The sequence below is a fragment of the Musa acuminata genome, chromosome BXJ3-10 (genome assembly GCF_036884655.1).
Source record: "Musa acuminata AAA Group cultivar baxijiao chromosome BXJ3-10, Cavendish_Baxijiao_AAA, whole genome shotgun sequence".
In the NCBI taxonomy this organism is placed as follows: Eukaryota; Viridiplantae; Streptophyta; class Magnoliopsida; order Zingiberales; family Musaceae; genus Musa; species Musa acuminata.
In genome coordinates this window covers 12,646,215-12,666,595 of record NC_088358.1, presented here as the reverse complement: position 1 = coordinate 12,666,595, position 20,381 = coordinate 12,646,215, and the positions used below count along the sequence as shown (strand labels likewise).

The window sequence follows — 20,381 nt, the reverse complement described above, 5'->3', positions numbered from 1 at the left end:
AATTTAATTTATTCTAATTCTTCTTAAATAAAGAATTTGGTAGGTAAGCAATCATATGTTCTAGATTCTTCCAGATTAGACACTTGCCGAAGCAGGGCGGGGAAAGTGCAATCGATGCTTTTAGATTTGCGAACTTCCCGATTGAACGGTGTGAAGGTCGTCGTCAAAAGTTGACGGTCAAAGCCAGCGATTCTTGTCTTAGTAAACCCCAAATTCACAAAATAATGCTCGAGAGAGAGAGAGAGAGAGAGGATCTAAATATAGATAGATCGGGTCGAGAAATCTTCCGCCGAGGCTCACAATCTTTTCTTGCCTTCCGTTCCATCCCGTGTCGACTTCTCGATCTGTGCCTCTCTCTTGGGATCGATAGAATGGAGGGCCTCTTCGGGAAGCTGCGGAGCCTGGACGCCTACCCCAAGATCAACGAGGATTTCTATAGTCGAACACTTTCCGGTGGCATCATCACCATCGTCTCTTCCATCGTCATGTTCCTCCTGTTCATCTCCGAGCTCCGTATGTTCCATTTTTCCTTCTTTTTTTTCCTCGTTTTCGCCCTTCGAATAGTTTTTGCTCATTGGAAATTCGTTTGTTTGTGCTTGTTGGGTTTTGTGGGGTTCGCCTAAGTTGATCGACTTGGATCGTAATTCTTGGCCTCCGCTTTTGGTTTGCGCATATTCTTGACATTGGAACTTTTCTTTTTATGATCTTGGTAGGGTTCACGGAATAAACATCGGATCTTTGGTTCTCGATATGCTTGCGAGATTATATATTGTTGTGCAGTTCGTTCCTTTTCTTTTACTAGTTGGCATTCGCTTTAAATTAGCGCTGAACAGAATTGGCTATGTCTTCGACTTTGAATTTTCGATCATTGGAGAAAGGCATTGCTTTACTATATCGTCTGCCCCTTTCAACAGTAGAACTGACTTCTGTTGAATGTAGTGATCTTCTGGGTGGAAGAGTTTAGAATTGAAGTATAGGCTTGAGAAAGAAGGATGAAAGCATAGTTAGCAGAAATCAAGACAACATTTACGGATAAGAAGAGGGCGAAGGTGCCATCATGAATTCATTTGCAGTGCATGTCTCAATTGCTACTTCAATTTCATGTGCGGTCTGGAAAGGAAGTGGGTGGACCAAAAGTTTGTTGAAGTTAGTTGTTAAACTTAGAAAAATTGTGACGACATTCTGCTTATTTATAAAGTTGAGACCAGTAATGCTAAAAACTGGGTTCAGGATTACAAGTAAAAAAAATCTAATATTTCAAAAAACTCACTGAATACGGCTAAGGGTACTGAAAACAAAGTAGAACCAGCCGTCTTTGTTGATTTGCCCATTGGTTGTTTCAACAAATTAACATGAGTGATCATGATTCTTTGATCCAGAAGGTTCATATTTTTCTAGGTAGGCATTAGTAGCATGCCAATGTGGGATTGAAAGTTGATGAGATTTTGCACACAACATGATTTTCACAGTAATGATCTAAATTTTGAATTTGAAGGTTGAACACTGGGAGAAAGCTTCCTGATTTACTTGGTTTGTTGGTCATGGAATCCATGCGTACTATTTTGGGTTGCTTATGGATATAATCAGGCAATCTGCTTTAACAAATTTTGACAAATGTACAACACTTCCATGAATGATGGGATTGAACCAAGGAGATGGTCTCCTAGGTCCATAACAGGTTAAAACTATAGCAACTGGGTCTGATCCTAAGGACGAGTCATTATGTGGTGGAAGGTAATGTAGCAATTGGATTCACAACGATCCAATCAACTAATTGATGCAATGGATAATGGTAATTAATTGCCCAATTGAAGATCCAGTTTGGAAAATTTTTGCTATTATGTATTTCGTTTATGTTTTGACACTTGTGGAGTTCTAAGGTTCTTGTGGATTTTCTGATGTCTCTTTGATTTGTGAATTTTATCCAAGAAGGGGATGATAAACTTAGCGATAGAAGTTCGTTGCAGATTATTCTTAGGTGTCTCTTCCTATACTCTTTTTTCCTTTTTGCTGCTTAATTGCTTTCTGCATTATAATGTATGAGTAGTGTTTCTAATAAAATGTATAATATGTGACGTCAACATCTTTATCTGGTTATCTACTTTAGAAGATCACGTGCTTGAAAAGAAATTTAAGTTTTTAAACTTCCTCTTAGATCTATGTCATAGCAAAATCGTTTCATAGATTACTTTAGGACTTTTCAAATTTGTGATTAGAAACCCAAGGAACAAGTGGATTCTTTTTCCCATGAGCTAGCCACAATGATTTTGCTTAATTTGTCCTAAATTTTATACCAACCGGATAATTTCATAGATTTACAAGTTTTGGTGCATGATGAAATTAGTGGGTCCTTGATATTATGCTTAAGTCAATCAAAATTAGTTAGACTCGAGAAAATATTTGTTAGTCAGCCTTTGAAGGTGAAACATATACTTTGTTGAGCAAGAAATCCACTAAAATGAGAATGAAAGTAAACAAACAATGTACCTATCTCATAAAGGATATCTAGAACTTGTTTTGTCAGTTTTTGTCATAAATGACTATAACTAGTCATTGTTGCATGTCTTAGTGCTGGCCTTTCCTATATTACAAATTTACTAGATGTACAGAGCATCCCACTGGGTTTCAGTGCAAAAGCAGCTTGTTAGTACCAGGTTCTATTTGTGTGAGCTAATTAAGTTTGTTCACTATTTTTTAATCTTGTTTCACTGAATCTTTTTCAATGGAATAATTTCTATTCTTGAAATTTGGAATTGTGTGTTGCTCAGAACTTCAATTTAATTGGTTTAGTTGTTGATATCATTCAGGTCCTTTGGTGCAATTTATGCTCACACGTCTATGTGCTTGAGGTCATTATGCTTTCATGCTTTAAGGTGCATCAGCTTCATCATTTTGTTTTTCCTTTTTCTTTTGTGGTTGCAGGATTGTATCTTCATGCTGTTACAGAAACAAAGCTCATTGTTGATACCTCAAGAGGAGAAACCCTTCGGATCAATGTAATGTTTATACTGTATCAACTCTTTGCAGGGCACATTCTATAAATTATTTTATCAAGAAACTTTGACCTTTTCTTTTGGTTTTTTGTTTTCATCACTATGTCATGCACATCCTAGCTAATTATGAAGGCTACTTGATAGCATATAGAGAATGTTTTCATCAGTTTTCCCGCTTATTCCTTACAATTGTTCCTTTAATGAGAAGTGCAGTTTGATGTCACCTTTCCTGCCCTTTCATGTTCTATGCTCAGTCTTGACGCAATGGATATTAGCGGGGAAGAGCACCTTGATGTCGTATGTTACAACTAGATCTGCCTTCTGTTATAGCTTTTTAAGCCTGATTTTAAGTATGTTTACTTGCTTTTGACCTTCTTGTTCCTGGTCTTTTGGTAATAAGATTTTCTTTTGTTACATTTTTTACAGAGACATGACATAATTAAGAAGAGGCTAGATTCTCATGGCAGTATTATTGAATCTAGACAAGATGGAATTGGTTCACCTAAGGTCTGTTTTGTTTCCTTTAAGCTATGAGATTCTTATTTGTCATGTAGTTTCTAGTAATAGCTATTCTTTATGCAGCCTGAATTATTTTTTTTATACAATTAAGTATAAACAAGGTCTCTGTTGTGACTAAGGCCATAACATTTTAGATAGTCAATAATATCAGTTTATGAAAAATTCTTCTTTACTGTATTTGGTAATAATACTTTTATCTTGTTTTCCTTTGCATGAAACATGGTACCCTTTGTTATAGAACTATTTAGATTGATGAAAAAACATTGGGACCATTTAACATTGTCTAAGCTTCTTTCTGTCATTTTATTGATTTATCTAATTACAACTCATATTATGGGCTTTCTGAATCCTATATGATTAATCTTGAGTCGGTGGGATTTATAACTTAATTATTTTATTGGGATACTATCTCAGTTCTCTGTCTCTCCTCTCTCTCTCTCTCTCTCTCTCTCTCTCTCTCTCTCTCTCGCTCTCGCTCTCTCTCTCTTACTCTCTTACATTATCCATGTGTTTATCCACAAACTTGATTAACTCTAATAGCTGAATGTAAATAAATGAAATGTGACATTAGAAGATTCAAATGTACATTGGGAAAATTTTAGTGAAATAAGAGATTCTCTGGTTGTTACTTAGTCAATAACATTTCAGGATAGTCTAACTACAGACATAAGATGGGTATCATTTGAGAAGAAAGACAATTAGGAAAAAAATTGAATCTGACTGATTGCTTGTATTGCCTAGAAAGGGCAAACATTGAGAGTGAACATTTAGTGATTGTGAGCGCATGGCTAGTTTTATCACCAACTTCATATATCTACTTGTTGATAAGTTGATGATCTGTATTTAAAGAAAATGTTATTATGTATGTTGTTCCTTGTTTGCTTGTAATGACAAAGATAGGCATAACTAAACCCCAAGCTTTATGTAGTGTCGATTTGCCTCCAACTGACCTGCCTACAGTTGACATATAACAGTTGTAAGCTTATCTCCAAGGAGGCTAGATGTAGCGTATATAGATAAACAAGTATTGGCAATAAAATCATGAGAATGATTACTTCCAGCAAATGATTTATGCTTATCAAGTATTGGCAAGTTGATTCTTTCACTGATTACTGTGTACTTGTTATGAGTTACCATCAACAACTACATTCTTCATCTTATTATAGAGTAACTTAAAACAAATCCAACGTTTTTGAGTAATTATCATGCCCTTTCTTTTGTGAACAATCAGTGGGTGTGTCATGTGTAAATATTCAGTCTATTCCTTTAAATGAGCTTCGACCAATTGTTACAGATTGAAAAGCCTTTGCAAAGACATGGTGGAAGACTTGAACATAATGAGACATACTGTGGTTCTTGCTATGGTGCAGAAGTGGTATGGCTATTGATTGCTTTCTGTGTTTTGTTGTTATTTTGTTTGTCTATAATAGATTGTTGCTTCAATTATGTGTCTTGTAGCTATAGCTTCTGCTATATGGTTTTTCTGCTTGTCTAATAGATTTACGAAAAATTTATACCTCTATGTACAATTTTAGTTGTAAAAGAGCTAGATTTCTTTTAATACATAACAGCTATGCCTTAGCATCCTATTTGACCACAGATCCTGCCCAAAGCAAGGCTGATAACTGGAGCAGCTAATGAACATTGATATCTAGATTCTAGAAAACTTGGCAGTGATTGTCTGTGACTCCTTAGCTTGGTGGCTTATTTAATTGTTGACAAGTTCTGAGATACCATACATGTTTTGTAGGACCAACTAAATGAGAACCTGTAGGAAAGTGCCATTGGGCAATTTTTTCAAAGTGGTTATTAGTGGTTTTGGTTTGACCATTATTTGTGGCTATTAGATGTCACATGCATTAGCATCTGGAATTGCTACTAGTCTCTATTGAGTACATTAAAACTTGATTCAAAATTGACCTCCTTGTTATTTGTTGTTCCATATAATTTTCAAATATGAATTGTCAATTCGAGTAGCTAATGAACCATGATAACTAAAAAACATGATGGTGATTGTTTGTAGAAGTTTGGTATAGAGCCTAATTTTATTGTTTGACTAGTGTTGAGATGCTGTAGAAGTCTTTATAGAAGAAAAACCAATGACTTAACTGTTACAACCAGGGTCTGTCGTACCGAGCCGTACCGCCCGGTATGGGCGGTACGTACCGGTCCGACAGGTTTTTGGTACGCGGACTGACTGTTACCGTCCCGAGGTACTGTAGCACTGCAGCAGTGCTACAGTACTCGGTACACCCAGGTATACCGCTCGGTATACCGTACCGTACCGGTACCGAGTCCAGATCGAAATATCGGTATGATACGGTATTGCGAACCTTGGTTACAACAAATATTTAAAATATTAGTAGCATGATGTATGTTGCTGAAGTGGTTGTAAATGTATTTGTTGATTTACCTATCATGACATTTTTTGGATTTTCTGATGATAAATTGTAAATAACATATTGCTCAGAAAAACTGTAACAAGCAATTAAATAAGAATGAATGATGCACTAATTCATACATATTCTGTTTCTTAGGGTTTGCCAAAAAATCTGGTAAGTGCGCAATCTATACCCTTTGTTTAAACTCAAGTAGGAAACTGCTACATCATAGATTTCCTTTCGTTATACAATGCAATATAATTAGATGATTGATCTAAATGAACGTTTTAAATATTTGTCGCATCAGTACATACCAACTGGTGTTTATCAATCTGACCAGGAATGGAAGGTACTCATTTTCATATCATTTTGCAGTGATACCCAAGAAAGTGCCAAAAATCACTATCCGGCCAATATTTTAAATCTCCATCCATAATATACTTTACATGCTTAATCGCAGCAAGTGACCAATTCTATCATTATGGACTTGAATTTCCTTCTACAGAATTCAACAATTATGTAATTAAAAATGCAAATTGCGTATTTTAGTTAGCAATTGACTAAGCAATCTGTCTTTTGATTTTCATAGTCTGATGAAGATTGTTGCAACTCTTGTGAAGAAGTTCGTGAAGCCTACAGAAAGAAAGGTTGGGGCCTTTCAGACCCTGAAATAATTGACCAGGTATTTATTGATATATGGTTATACATGTTCCTGTACCTGTTTCTATATGATATTAGTACATAGAATAGATATTTTGTTATTGGGATTATGCACACTTGTTCTTGATGAACTAAATATATATAAGCAGCATAACTGCTGTAGTTTGAAGATCTAAGCAGCATAACTCTTAGATCTTCATTTGCTACCTTGCAAGTGTTGGCAACAACTTAACCCAAATTTGAAGTGTGGTTAATGATTGTGCAAAACCCAAAAAAATATGATGGGAGACACCATGCTTCTCCCATCGTGTTCAGATTTTCTTGTAGTATGCTACAAAAGTTAGTAATTACTACTGAAATAATTGGTCTTAGTTTGCATCAAGCATCTAAATTAGATCATTTTAATTATGCCAAGGATTTATCTTGTATGATGTAGATACTGAAGAAAATAGTTTTATCTGAAGTAACTGTAATGACAGCCTTGCATATAAGTTTTATCTATGAAATTTGATTAAATAAAGTTAGTGAACCTACCTTTTAGTGATTCAAACAACCTGTATGTGTTTTTTTCTTCCAAACAACTTGTATGTTATCACAGTGCAAAAGAGAAGGTTTTCTTCAAAGGATCAAGGATGAAGATGGTGAAGGGTGCAACATCTATGGTTTCTTGGAAGTTAAAAAAGTGGCAGGAAATTTTCACTTTGCCCCTGGGAAAAGCTTTCAGCAGTCAAATATGCATGTGCATGACTTGTTACCATTCCAAAAAGAGAGTTTTAATGTAAGAAATCTTGTTTAATCAAACTTGATTATAGCTTATATCTGTGGCTTTGCTCTTGTTTAAATATACTTTGTTGTTTGTGAGTCCAGGTAAGTCACAAAATTAACAGATTATCTTTTGGAGAATATTTTCCTGGTGCCATCAATCCTCTTGATGGGTAACTTCCTACTACATTTTCTAGTTCTCAAAATTCACATGCTGTCATTTATGTCTTTTGATTTTTCAAGATGTGGTTATAATATCCACCTGTTTGTTGAAATCTCAGAGTTCAGTGGGTGCAACACGCACCATATGGAATGTACCAATACTTTATCAAGGTTGGCCCTTTCATGACTCATTCTATTTAAATTCATCAGATTTAAAATTCAACATACTATTTGTTGCATCAGTTTATGTTTTTTTTTGTGTAAATACTATGATATCAAAGAATATTAGCTCTTCGAGAACATTCTGGATGCTAACTCTTTTTCTTCTTAGGTTGTTCCTACTGTTTACACTGACATAAGGGGTCGTACCATCCAGTCCAACCAGGTAATTTTGGTTCCTGCAAAGGTTGTCTTTGGTAATATTTCGACTACTGATCTCTTCTGATGTCCACACATGTTTTTGCAGTTCTCTGTAACCGAACATTTCAGGAGTGATGATATTGGTCGATTACAATATCTTCCAGGAGTGTTTTTCTTTTATGACCTTTCTCCGATTAAGGTGGCATTCCAATTTGATTGTTGATTCCTCTCTCCTCACTCTTTCATTTATCTTTTGCCCCATATTGTAACATCACAATCCATTCTGAGTCATGATATATAGATTAACAATTTTATATTATTATTCAGTCATTGATGATGCATTTGGGTTCTGCATTCATTGCATCAAGAACTTTTGGATAAGCTGTTTGTTCATTGCTTGAAGAAATTTGTCCTGCTTATGTTTTGTTTGATTTTTTTTGAAAATAATTTGAAATTTATCCTGCTTGATTCTTGTTTTACCCGACAGATCAGCATAATACTTTGTAGAGAATTTTATCCTATCTTTTAAGTCAAATATTGAAATTTTATTATGATGAATTCTTATAAGAATGCACTTTACAGGTTACATTCACGGAGGGACATGTATCTTTCTTACACTTCTTGACTAATGTTTGTGCAATAGTTGGAGGTAATACTTTCCCTCATTTTTATCATTATCAGCTACTTGTGAAAAGTGTTCTGTGCCACCAAATATACTATTTGTCTGATGGCCAGATTTTTGTTTTTATTTTCTTATACTTTCGAATTTAATGAAATTCAACAATATGGTTGTTTATAAATGATTATGAATTATAATCAAGGATATTAGTCCTTTTAGGTACATCATCTACCAACTTGTGTTTGCAAAACACATCCAACAAAACCTGCACTTTATGAAGTGTCGCCATATCATACTTGATTGTTCCTTCCCTGTTGGGGTTATGCCATTATTACACCTATCCCTCCCAGTTCCATCTGCTGCTACTATCTATATCTCTGGGATTTGCATTGTCATTTGAGATGGTTCTGTAGCCAGATTGAATGGTCTCTGGCCATATTGATAGAACTTTCTCATGCATGTACCCTAATATGCAACATATCATCTATTCAGGTCTTCCTATTTATTTTAGGCAATTACCTTTATTAATTAAATTTGATACATTTGCTCTATGTTTGGAAACAGTTGAGTGTGCTGTTTAGTTCTTGTTGGCATAAAAGACAAGATATAATTATATAGGACCAGAAGTTAAATTATGTACATCCTGGTTCATGTATCTATCTTTAATATCTTCAACAGCTTAGAGGAATATGTTTAAATATGGTGTTTGTGCTTTCAGGTGTTTTTACTGTTTCTGGAATATTAGATTCATTCATCTATCATGGTCAAAGAGCAATCAAGAAGAAGATAGAGATTGGTAAATTCAGCTGATTTTGTCTATGGTGTAAACTCTCAGTGCCAATCTGAAGGACATTCACACAAGGGGGAACTTGTTAATATATCAGAGAAAGGTAGTCTACTCACAATTCCATTTGCAAGTAATATTGAGTTGCTTGACAGTGTCACGCTGGGTTATTTCTTGGTTTAGTCTCTCTCTGCACCCTGAGTTGGTCGATGTAATTGATTTCACACTCTGCTTAAAGACTTCCGACTCCGAATTCAAGTAATGTAAGCATGAGCCCGAGTGCTGATGAAAGACCATTTGTGAGCAAAAATACAGACGGTGTTGATAGGGAGTATAAACTGATCATTTTGACAGTCATGGCTAAGGCTTTCTCCTAAGTTTTGTTTAGCAGGAAATGGTATAGACAAACTGTGACACATGATTCATTGTCGTGTTACAAATACGAGTTGAGCTGCTTACGTTGAAAAATCTCAACTATCTCATTTTTGATATTTTAGTGCAATTGTTCTGCTTGCAGGATGTTGCAATTATGGCAAGGGAACGGACTCTTTGAGCCAGGTGAGAGATGGTGTTGGGTGTGAAAGAAATGTAGTGATTTGAGGCCCTAGAAAATAATATATCGCAGATTTGTCACGTGTTCGTGTATCCGATCCTACTTTTACTTGATAAGAATATATCGCAGATCTGCTCCTGTCTTGCTGGGTCGGATAGATGGATTGACCGGGGGAACACGCTCACCGCTCGTATCGCAACGTTTAGGGCACGGAAATTAAGGGGTTTGGCCACGTTTATTATTAGGCTGAAACACGGTAAGCACCTAAACCCCCGCATGCATGGTCCTCATACTTCATATATTTTTTCTTCTATCGTGGGCTAAAAGACCGGCTTAGATTAGTCCTTTTTCTCTGATGCTTTGCTGGGCCTGAAGGAAGGTCCCATGGAGCGGAAGTCCTCACTAATGGTGATGATAAGCATTGAAAGCATTGGGTTTGTGGGGGGGCCAAAACCCACAAAAAAATCATATGAAGCCGGTTTGCAATCGGAAGTCCTCACTGTTCCTCCCAGCCCAGTGGGGGCTTACGGAGTTGTTCATGTGTTCCTACGTTAAGCCCATCGTCGAGCCTCGAGGGAAGTGAGGGGACCGACGGTTGTGAGCACGGTCCCGGGCGGTGACGGCCGCCGTTGCCTACGAGTGTATCTGTGGTGTTCCTTCTTTTGAGCTATCTTGTTGGCTGTGGGCGAGCAAGGAAGGTGTTGCTTTTGTTGTCGTGCAAGCGCACGTGTCTTCATCGGACTTTCAAACGGTAACCCGACCCGACCTGGAGGTGTTCGTACGAGAACAAGTAGCACATCTGAATACTACCATTCTTCATCCTGTTTCTGGAGAGATCGAGGGGTGCAAGTGGGGTACAGATGAGAAGGCGGGGGCGCCGAAGATGGGGAAGAAGGGCAGAAAGGTGATGCTTTTATTATCGTGCATAGACAAACGTGTTTTATTTGCAAACAGAAAGATAGATCATTCATTAGGAATCCGCTCACCGGATAAGAAAAGAAATGATAGTATTTAACTGGGAATTTATCGAAAAAAAATCTTCCACTAATTATTTTTTACGATACGAGGCTCCTCTATTCAGAAATTACCAAGGGTATTATTATTATTATTATTATTATTATTATTATTATTATTATTATTATTTTTCATGTCCATATCATTCTGTCAAATAACTTGTTTTTTCTGTAAAAAAACAAAGTTTGTTTTGTATTTCCTGAACCAATCCAATTTGAATCAACAAAATTCCATATCATCCTTATAGTCCTCGTAAATTATCATGCATTGCTCTCTTCTCGTCCAGTCAAACAGGAGGTTTGCAATTACCTCTCTCCCTTTTGTGAAAAGTCGTTGCCCCTCTCGTAACGCTCTTGGACTAGCGAAAAAACACAAATTCAGGACGGTACAATTTCACATTTATAAATCAATTATCATCCCAAAAAAATTTACACACATGAATAAAATTCTATCGTTCATCTCATCGTACTCATAACATATCCAATAGATTCAATCACATCCTTAATGATTTTATAATATCTATGTCCGTATAACATCTATTATTAAAACTAAATCTAAACTTAAGAAAAATTATATAAAAAAATAATACTTCAATAGCTCTTCCAAGTATATTCATGACTAGCTTCTCTGAAAAATTTGAGTAATAGGATATGAGCAAATAATAGCTCAGCAAGCACCGACAACTCACCTACCCAATGAAACTGATATAAGAGAATAAATATTTTTTAATCAAAACTTATAAATCATTTTTAATCAGCATTTGCTTCAAATACATAACAACATAAATAATTCTTTTTTATTTATAAAAAATTATAATGTAAGCTAATCAAAATTGGGCTTCATATATCATACAAATCATACGATAGAATAACTTTAAATAATTTTTTAAAGCTACATATTTTGAATATTTTTTTGAAATAATATACACAAATCTAACATTACGTATCATAAAAAATATCGTTTCAGCAATGATGGTTATCATTATGTTATATACCTGTAACAAGATCCGGAATTATGTTTGACATCGTGATAAAGGTAAACACATTCATCATTATGTCGAGATCCATAAGAAACTATTTTTAAAATAAATATCAATGTTTAAACCTCATTAGTAAATATATAATTGAGACGTCATATATCATATGTCAATGGTTCCTTTTTTTTTAAAAAAAAACACATTTCATGGAATCACATAATATTTTTCAAAACTGATTTTGCAAAGGATTTTATAATATTTTGAAGCATAAAATAATTTATAATAATTATTTCAAATAATATTTGTAAGACATTACAAACGTACATAATTATTTCAAATAATATTTATAAGATATTATAAAAACATACTTTGATCTAGATAATTAATACTAAGCATGAATCATATTGTCTTACATATCATTGGTCTCCCGACGCTTCATCCGATTCTTCGGTACATCGTCCTCTCTTGCAGCCTATTACTCAATCAGCCAGTTGACTTCGCAACTCCGATATCCTTGGCGCAATATCTGCTCTTCTTGGCCCGATTCCCGAATCCATGGTCCGAAGCCTTCTTTCGATATGTCGACCGATCCACCGGCTCGACGTCCAATCTTTTGACATATTTTCCCCTCGCACAACATGATTCTTCCTACTTTAATTATCTCATCTTGATTGAAGCATCCTGCATCACTCAAAATGCAGATCAAATCATAAATACTATTAATTGGTTTCATCATCAAAATTCAAGATTCAACAATCTCTCCCTTTTTTATGATGATGGAGTTAACCTTAACTCCCAGAGTTTAAACAAACTCCCCTTATCAATATGCCATATTGATAGAATCTTAAATTCAAGCCGAATTCAAGTCATTGCAAATTTCATCATGAATATTTGCAACACATCATCATGCATAATATGATTATACTTCTCCCCCATTTGTCATCAACAAAAAGAAGTGCAACTTTCAATGTATTTAGAAATACAAGTTCAAATCATTGCATAATAAACATGATTTCCAGTTTTATCATTATGCTAGGTGTGCAAGTTTAGCATGTTTTGCTTTTTGAGATTGGCAAGATAATAATTTTTGCTTCTCTTTAGATTACAAGCTAGCAATTCTAGCAAATTTTACATCATGTAAGGTAGCAAATTTTTGGTGATATTCAAGATATCAAGTTCTTCTCCTTACAATTTATAAGTTAGCAAATATTTCTCCCCCATTGTTATTGTCAAAAAGAAGGGAAGAATATAATGTTGTAATTCTTTTCCCTTTACAATAATTTTCAAAACATGACAAACATAAGTATCAATCTTATTTGTGTATCATTATATTTTTAAATTAAAACATGCACAATTTCAAAACCTTACATTTCATTTTTCATGCACGATACCGAAAATAAATCAATCATCATTATGAGCATATCATATATGATATTAAAGTATTAAAATTTTTAAGCATTTATCAACATTTTGATCATGATACTAAATATTCATCATTCAAAGCATTCATGATATACATCATATGCAATACATCATATACATCATCATAATAAAAAGCATAAGTATTGCATGCACCATTCCAAATCATAAATATTTCATATCATGATAGTACCAATTTTGTCAAATTATATCCTACCATGCATGATCGAAACTTCTCATTTGTATGCATCAAAATAAATTCATGAATATTTCATGCATTCATATCATCACATAAAGAATATCAAGAAGAATTAATTAGGTGATGAGATAAATATTTCATGAATACAAGGAATTATACATAAAAATCATATCATGAGAGATAAAATATCAAAGATCGTGAAGATAAATCATGAGTATCAAGAGACATATTATGATTCTTTTTTGATAACTCAAATAGTAAAAATAAAGAATCATAGGAGACAATCTTGATTAATAAAAAAAATTTTTAAGTTAAAATTATGAGAATTCAAGAGAAATCATGATTCATTTTAGCAAATTTCCTCTTAAATAAATAACGAAAATAATTCTTAGAAGATCATTATATAGATAGAATTCATTCAATCTTGAAGAAGAATAAGATTTCAATTCATGTATAAGAAATTTCAAGTTATAAATCTCGAAAATCAAGATAAATCTTATTAAAATTTAAATCATCAACTCAAAATCATTTTCAGAAGATTCAAAAAAAGATAACAAACATACATTCATTGATATCCCCTTTTTTTTATATGAAAACCATACATCATGGTTTAAAATCAAAAGAGCAATTATCATCATGGAAATCACCAAGATCAAATAATCATTTCTTCAAATCATCATGCTTTAATTAAATATACAATCGTTAAGCATGATACTTACATTATTTCATATAAGTATGCTTTTTTCATTTATGTCAAATCAAAATATGTATCATTTTTAAAACTGAAAAAGGCACTTTCATTATGGTAAAAAGCTCATGAAGTCCAGGAGCTTGTTGGGAGTCCATCGGAACATTGTCGAGAGATCGTCGGAAGTTCGCCGGAAGATCGCTAGAAGCTCGCCGGAAGAAACCAGACTTATTTTGCTTAGAATATGTCTTAGGAATCATAGTTAACACATAATTGGAGTTGGGATTGGGAGGTAATCCTATCAACTATGTTAGGGGCCAACTGGGCCCGAAGTTGGGCTGGTTTGGGCTGGATTCAAGGCCCAACTAGGATGTTGAAAGCCTAGCCGACGGTGGCACCGCCTGGGGAATGGCACCCTAGGAATTCTGGGTAGTGGTACCGCCCAGTGGCAGGGTGCTAAGTGCCACTGGGTAGTGGTATCGCCCCTGTCAGGTGGTAATACCGCCCAGTGTTAGACTGACACTAGCAATGGTACCGCCCAGCACAGGCGGTGGTACTGCCCGTACCTTGGAAACCCGAGATAAGATGTTCTAAGTCTCTAAGTTTAAATCAATTTAAGGCCTACAAATACCCCTCTCATCCCTGGTTGACACACACATATCTGAGAGCAAAAAAGAAAGAAAATTCAATTGCAATTGTGTGTGAAACTCCTCTCAAAGTTCTAAGTATTAGAATAGTTTGAGAGAGGAGTAAGTGGGGGTGTAAGGGTTATCTCCTAAACCCGGTAAAAGGAGAATCGAGTTGTAAAAGGTGGTTGGTCTTTGCCTATTGGAGGAAGACTGATAGTGGATGTCGGTGGCCTCAATGGAAGAGGAATCAGTGGAGTGGATGCATGTCATGACGACCGAACCACTATAAAAATCTAGTTTGTCTTTACTTTAAGCAATGTACTTTAAACTGCAAACTGCCTTCTGATTACTTGTTACACTCTTCTTATTACCTTCAAAGTTAAGCATTTTCGAAATTGGTTTTATCGTACGAAACGAAACATTTTCAGAACTGACGTTTTTAACGCTATACTAATTCACCCCCCCTCTTAGTGCCGACTCATTCCCAACAGTTGGTATCAAAGCTTCATAATTTCTCATTTGGTTTAATACTCAAGAGAAATGACTCTTTTCGGCTTTCAAGAGGGTCACTCTCTTATTCGTCCTCCCTTGTTCAATGGGACGGACTACACATTAGAAAACTCGAATGAGAGTTTTTTTGCTTTCGTTAGATTTAAATTTATGGAATATTATCAAAAAATAGATTTTAAAGGTCTTCTCTTCCAATGAACCATTGGAATGATTTGGAGAAGAAGACTTTTTCTTTAAATGCGAAAGCTATGAATGCTTTATTTTACGCTTTGGATAAAACTGAGTTTAATCGGATTTTTACTTGCGAAACATTTTTCGATATATGACACACTCTCAAAATTACACATGAAGGCACTAGCAAAGTTAAAGATTCGAAAATCAATTTTTTAATGTATGATTTTGAACTTTTTCGAATGAAGCCAAGTAAAATCGTTGTTAACATGTATACCCGTTTTACGGATGTCGTCAATGGTTTAAAAGTACTTGGTAAAAGTTTTTGGGATTTTGAACTTGTAAACAAGATTTTATATTCTCTTAATAAGAGTTGTGATTCAAAAGTAATGGCTATTCAAGAATAAAAAAACTTGAACCATTTATCAATTGAAGAACTTATAGGGTCTTTGATGACCTATGAAATGACGTGCAATGCACATGAAGAACTTGAGAACCACCTTCTAAAGAACAGGAAGGATTTCAGACTTAGAACAATTGAAGACCACTCGAGCATAAGCTCAAGTGATGGTGAACTTGAACTCCTCATGAAATTTTTAAAATAAGAATAAAAAATTAAAAGTAAACTTAAAAGTAAGAAGAAGGCGACTTGGGACAAATCGAGTACATCCGAAGACGAAGAAGAAACGACGAACTTCACTTTGGTGACTCTCGACAATGAGGTAAACAACTCAAACGAAACTCCTTTAATTTATTTCAAAATTACATAATGCTTTCTATGAGTTATTCTTAAATTAGTTTTTTAATATATATATATATATATATATATATATATATATATATATATATATATATATATATATATAAATTACATGTTTAATGAAAATGCAAAAATAAAATTGGATAATGCTTACCTTTCTACTGATTTTAAAAATAATCATATTTTATGATAAATAAACAAAACGATTTTGATTAAAAAATGCCTTATCATGATGAATGTTTTGAAAATAAATGTTTATATCATACATAATTTTTATGCATGAGGACTTGAAGTAATGATTTGAAATCATATGTTTTGGAATTATGTGTTACACTTTTTGATCTTGATGATTTTTTATCTTTCTGTTTTAAACATTGATGTATGGTTTTGACATAAGAACAAATAGTTGAGTATGCTAATATAAAGTCAATCACACAAATTGAAACTAAAGAAGTTTAGATATCTTTAAGAATTATTCAACATTATGTTCAATGAAATATGATGTCTTAATGAAAATATTAAAAGGTTTGATATCATGCTTAATGTGAAATTATGCATGATGATTTTTGTGATTCATGGCCTATTGATCTTTGTCGCAATGAAAATTACTTTTTGGTTTATAAACAAGATGGATGGTTTTTATGACGAAACTTATTTTTCGATCCTAAACATTGATGCATTTTTTTTGGCATAAATGAAAAAGACATGCTTCTATGAAATCAATCTTATGAATTGAATCACTAAAAAGAAGAAAGCTTTCTCCTTGAAAAATTTCTTTTTCTCTACTTCATCGATTTTCAAAAAGAAAAGATTGATAAATCTATTTATATTATTTTGAATCTCTTGAACTATGAAAGTGACTTTGATAATTTGCATTTGAATAATTTTTTTTATTCAAATCATGATCTTGATTCCTTGATATTTACAAATTAAGATTTATTATGAATCAAGATTTTTCATTAATCGTTCTCCTACGATTCTACATGGTATTTTCTTAAGAGAATTTTTCTAAATGAATTATGATTTTTCTTATGAGTTATTGGATTTATTACTTGAGATATTTTTTTTAATCAAGATCTCTTCTTTGTACTCCTATGATTTTTCTTGGTATTTTACTAAAAGGAGATTTTCTATGTGAATCATAAGATTTTATACGCATGAATTGAGATCTTATTCTCCTACAAGGTTCAATGAATTTTATCTATATCATGATCTCCTAAGAATTCTTTTCGTTAATTATTTAAGAGGAGAAATTGTCATTTGGTTATCTAATTTGTATATTGAGATAAGTGTGCAGGATTAACTATGATGACAGTAAGACATGCAGCAAGTGTTGAGCCGGAGTCAAGACCAAGATCACGTTGGGGGTTCGAGAGTTTGTCGGAAGTCCAGATGGTCGTCGGAGGTTCTATAGGAACAATCCGAGAAGTCCAGGAGCTTGCCAAAGAAGCTCGTCGGAACTCACCAAGAGGATCGTCATAAGTCCAGGAGTTTGTCGGAAGTCCGCGGAGCATCGCCGAGGGTTCGTCGGATGTTCGCTAGAAGTTCGTCGGAAGCTCGCCGGAAGAAGCGATTGACGCACCGGAACACGATTTACAGCATTAATGTCTTAAATGTCGTGGTTAGCAGGTAGATTAAGTTAGGAATGGGAGGTGATCCCATTAACTTAATCTGGGGCCAATTGGGCCCTTAACAGACCCAAATTGGGCCAAATGGATCAGCCTATTCAGACCTAGATTTTCTAGCCGACGGTGGCACCGCCCAGAAGTTCAATCTCCGAGTGAAGTCAGGCAGTGGTATCGCCCCTGTCAAGTGGTGGTACCGCCCCTATCAGGCGATGGTACCGCCTGAGCTCGGTCTCCGAGCGAAGTCAAGCAGTGGTACCGCCCCTGTCAGGCGATGGTACCGTCTAAGCTTAGTCTCTGAGCAGTGTTAGGCGGTAGTACCGCCCAGTTCTGGCGGTGGTACCGCTAGGACCCCGAAAATCCAGTAGATGATACTTTTGAGCTCCAAATTCAAACCAGTTGGGGCCTATATAAACCTCACCCTTTCCTGCATGAAAGGGCACCGAAAGCTTGCATTTATTCTGAGAATTTGAGAGCTTAAAAGTGTTGTAAAAGGTTAGAAGTTCTCCCTCTTTCCTTCTAAGTTTTGATCATTCAAAAGACGAGTGAAAATCTGTAAGGGTTGTCTCCTAAGCCCGTCAAAAGGAGTAAACCTGTAAAAGGGTGGTTGGCCTTCGCCTATTGAAGGAAGGCCTATAGTGGATGTCAGTGACCTCATCGGAGGAGGAAGCCAAAAGTGGATGTAGGTCAAGATTGATCGAACCACTCTAAATCTTGGTTTGCATACATTCTACTCTCTATCTTAACTGCAAACTACCTCCGTTGCTTTACTTCAACTATACTTTCGCTTAATCTTAAGTTGAAGAACTTTTTGAAATGGTTTTTCATCAAAAATGCTTTTATCATACGAACGTCGCTTTAATCGTCGAAAGTTTTTCGCTGCACTAATTCACACCCCCCCTCTTAGTGCTCTTGATCCTAACAGTGTTCTCCCCCACTTGACCCCACATAGTGTTCAACAAATGTATTGCTCCCATCCAGGGTCCTTGCGACTCCTCATCGTCGCTGCTGGATTCAGAACTACTCGAACTAAGAGCAACAGCCTTGCCCTTGTCCGATCGGGGGGGGGGGGGGGGGGGGGGTGTTGGATGGAAGCTGTTAAAGCATTGAGTGCTTATTTTTGTGGGCACTCCCTCACCATGTGCGGCCCTCCGCACAAGAAGCATCTGCTAGGTTTCAGGGCCTTGCCTTTCGGGCTTGGCCATTTGTGGGAAGGAAACAAAGTCGATGAGCCTTTCTGCGGCAGCAATTGCCCCAATCACGTCGGCAACATTCCTTCGATATAGTTCTTGTTGAGCCCATGACTTCAAACCATCGAGGAAGCTGAACAGCTTGTCTTTCTCGGATATGTCCTGTATGTCCAGTATTAGTGCAGAAAATTGCTTCACGTAGTCTCGAATGGAAGTATTTTGGCAGAGTTGTCTCAATTTCCTTCTTGCGATGAACTTTGTGTTCTCTGGTAGGAACCCAATTCTCAACTCCCACTTCAGGTCTTCCTATGTGTCAACTCGACACTGACCTTGTTGGATCTCCTCCTAACGAGTTTGCCACCAAAGTTTTGCATCTCCATTCAGATACATTATTGCTATAGAAACTTTGGTTTCTTCAGAATCAGGCCTCGTAGCTCGAAAGTATTATTCCATGTCAAACAGGAAATTCTCGAGCTCTTTGGCATCTCTGGCCCCTCAATAACCATGAGGCTCGGGTGCCCTCAAGTTTTGTGGCGGCCCAACGTGAGTGTTGCTTCCTCCCGTATTTAGTGCTCTTGTGAGCATGGTCACCCTTGAAGTGAGTTCCGCTACAACTTCCTGTGGGTGTTGCACGAAGTCTTTGGTGTCATCTGACAATCAGTTGACTAGGGCCTCAACCTTATCGATCCTGGACTCCGCTTCTTCTTGTGAGCTTTCTACCCCAACAGGCCTTCGTTGGCCATGGTAGAATTCCTCCAAGCTCGCTTCAAGAACTTTTAAGCGGGTTTCTGCCATTGTGAGTCTCTCCTTATGACTCTTTTTCCTGGTTGGCGCTCCAGATTGTGCCTCCTCCACTCACAGAGAGCAGCCAACTTCTTGCTCATCATGTTTGCTGCTGCGCTCCTCCTGAGCAGCTCCAACAGCATGAGAGCAAGTGTGTACTTGTAACCTACCTACAATTACTTGGGGCAAGGGTCCGGCTTGCCCTGTCTTGCTTGATTCGCCACGATACTTTGCCAAGGCGAATTTGCAAAGTTCCTTCGCTACTCGCTCGAAGTGCTTGTCCGCTCTGATACCACAATGTCAGGGACTTAGTTGGAATTGCCTAAGTCGTGAGGCACCCTTGCGATAAAGACGCGAACTTAGCTTACGTTGCTTAAGTCACGCTTCGCCCTTACAAAATGCATCCACAAAGATCAACCCACTTGCAACCTCTCATAGGTCCCAAAGGACCTATAAAAGAGAAAGTCGATTAGTTCGAAGAATGAGCGACGGATAAGTCTCGACGTCTCACGAAAAGGGGAAGCTTTACAAGTAATTTAGCGAGCACCTTGCATACATAAGAGAAAAGAGGGAGAGGAGAAAAAAAAGGACTTTAGAGGGTTGAACAAATAGCTGCAAGTCCAC

At 36.0% G+C, this 20,381-nt stretch overlaps 1 protein-coding gene across 1 annotated transcript; it reads left to right on the top strand.

Moving 5' to 3' along the window:
* The first annotated feature begins 210 nt into the window (after positions 1-210).
* On the top strand, positions 211-9,597 carry LOC135650483 (uncharacterized). Its single transcript, XM_065169866.1, has 13 exons — positions 211-513; positions 2,923-2,996; positions 3,207-3,290; positions 3,420-3,500; positions 4,807-4,887; positions 6,483-6,575; positions 7,152-7,331; positions 7,421-7,488; positions 7,597-7,648; positions 7,809-7,862; positions 7,944-8,036; positions 8,420-8,486; positions 9,175-9,597. Exons 1-13 carry the CDS (start codon positions 225-227, stop codon positions 9,264-9,266), a joined length of 1,308 nt encoding a protein of 435 aa, XP_065025938.1. The 5' UTR covers positions 211-224; the 3' UTR covers positions 9,267-9,597.
* Positions 9,598-20,381: the final 10,784 nt, after the last annotated feature.

Coding starts and splice junctions, on each gene's coding strand:
- LOC135650483 (XM_065169866.1), top strand. CDS start 225: ATGCTCGAGAGAGAGAGAGAGAGAGAGGATCTAAATATAGATAGATCG. Junction 7,863..7,943: donor GTACCATCCAGTCCAACCAG/GTAATTTTGGTT, acceptor ATGTTTTTGCAG/TTCTCTGTAACCGAACATTT. Junction 8,487..9,174: donor TGTTTGTGCAATAGTTGGAG/GTAATACTTTCC, acceptor TTGTGCTTTCAG/GTGTTTTTACTGTTTCTGGA.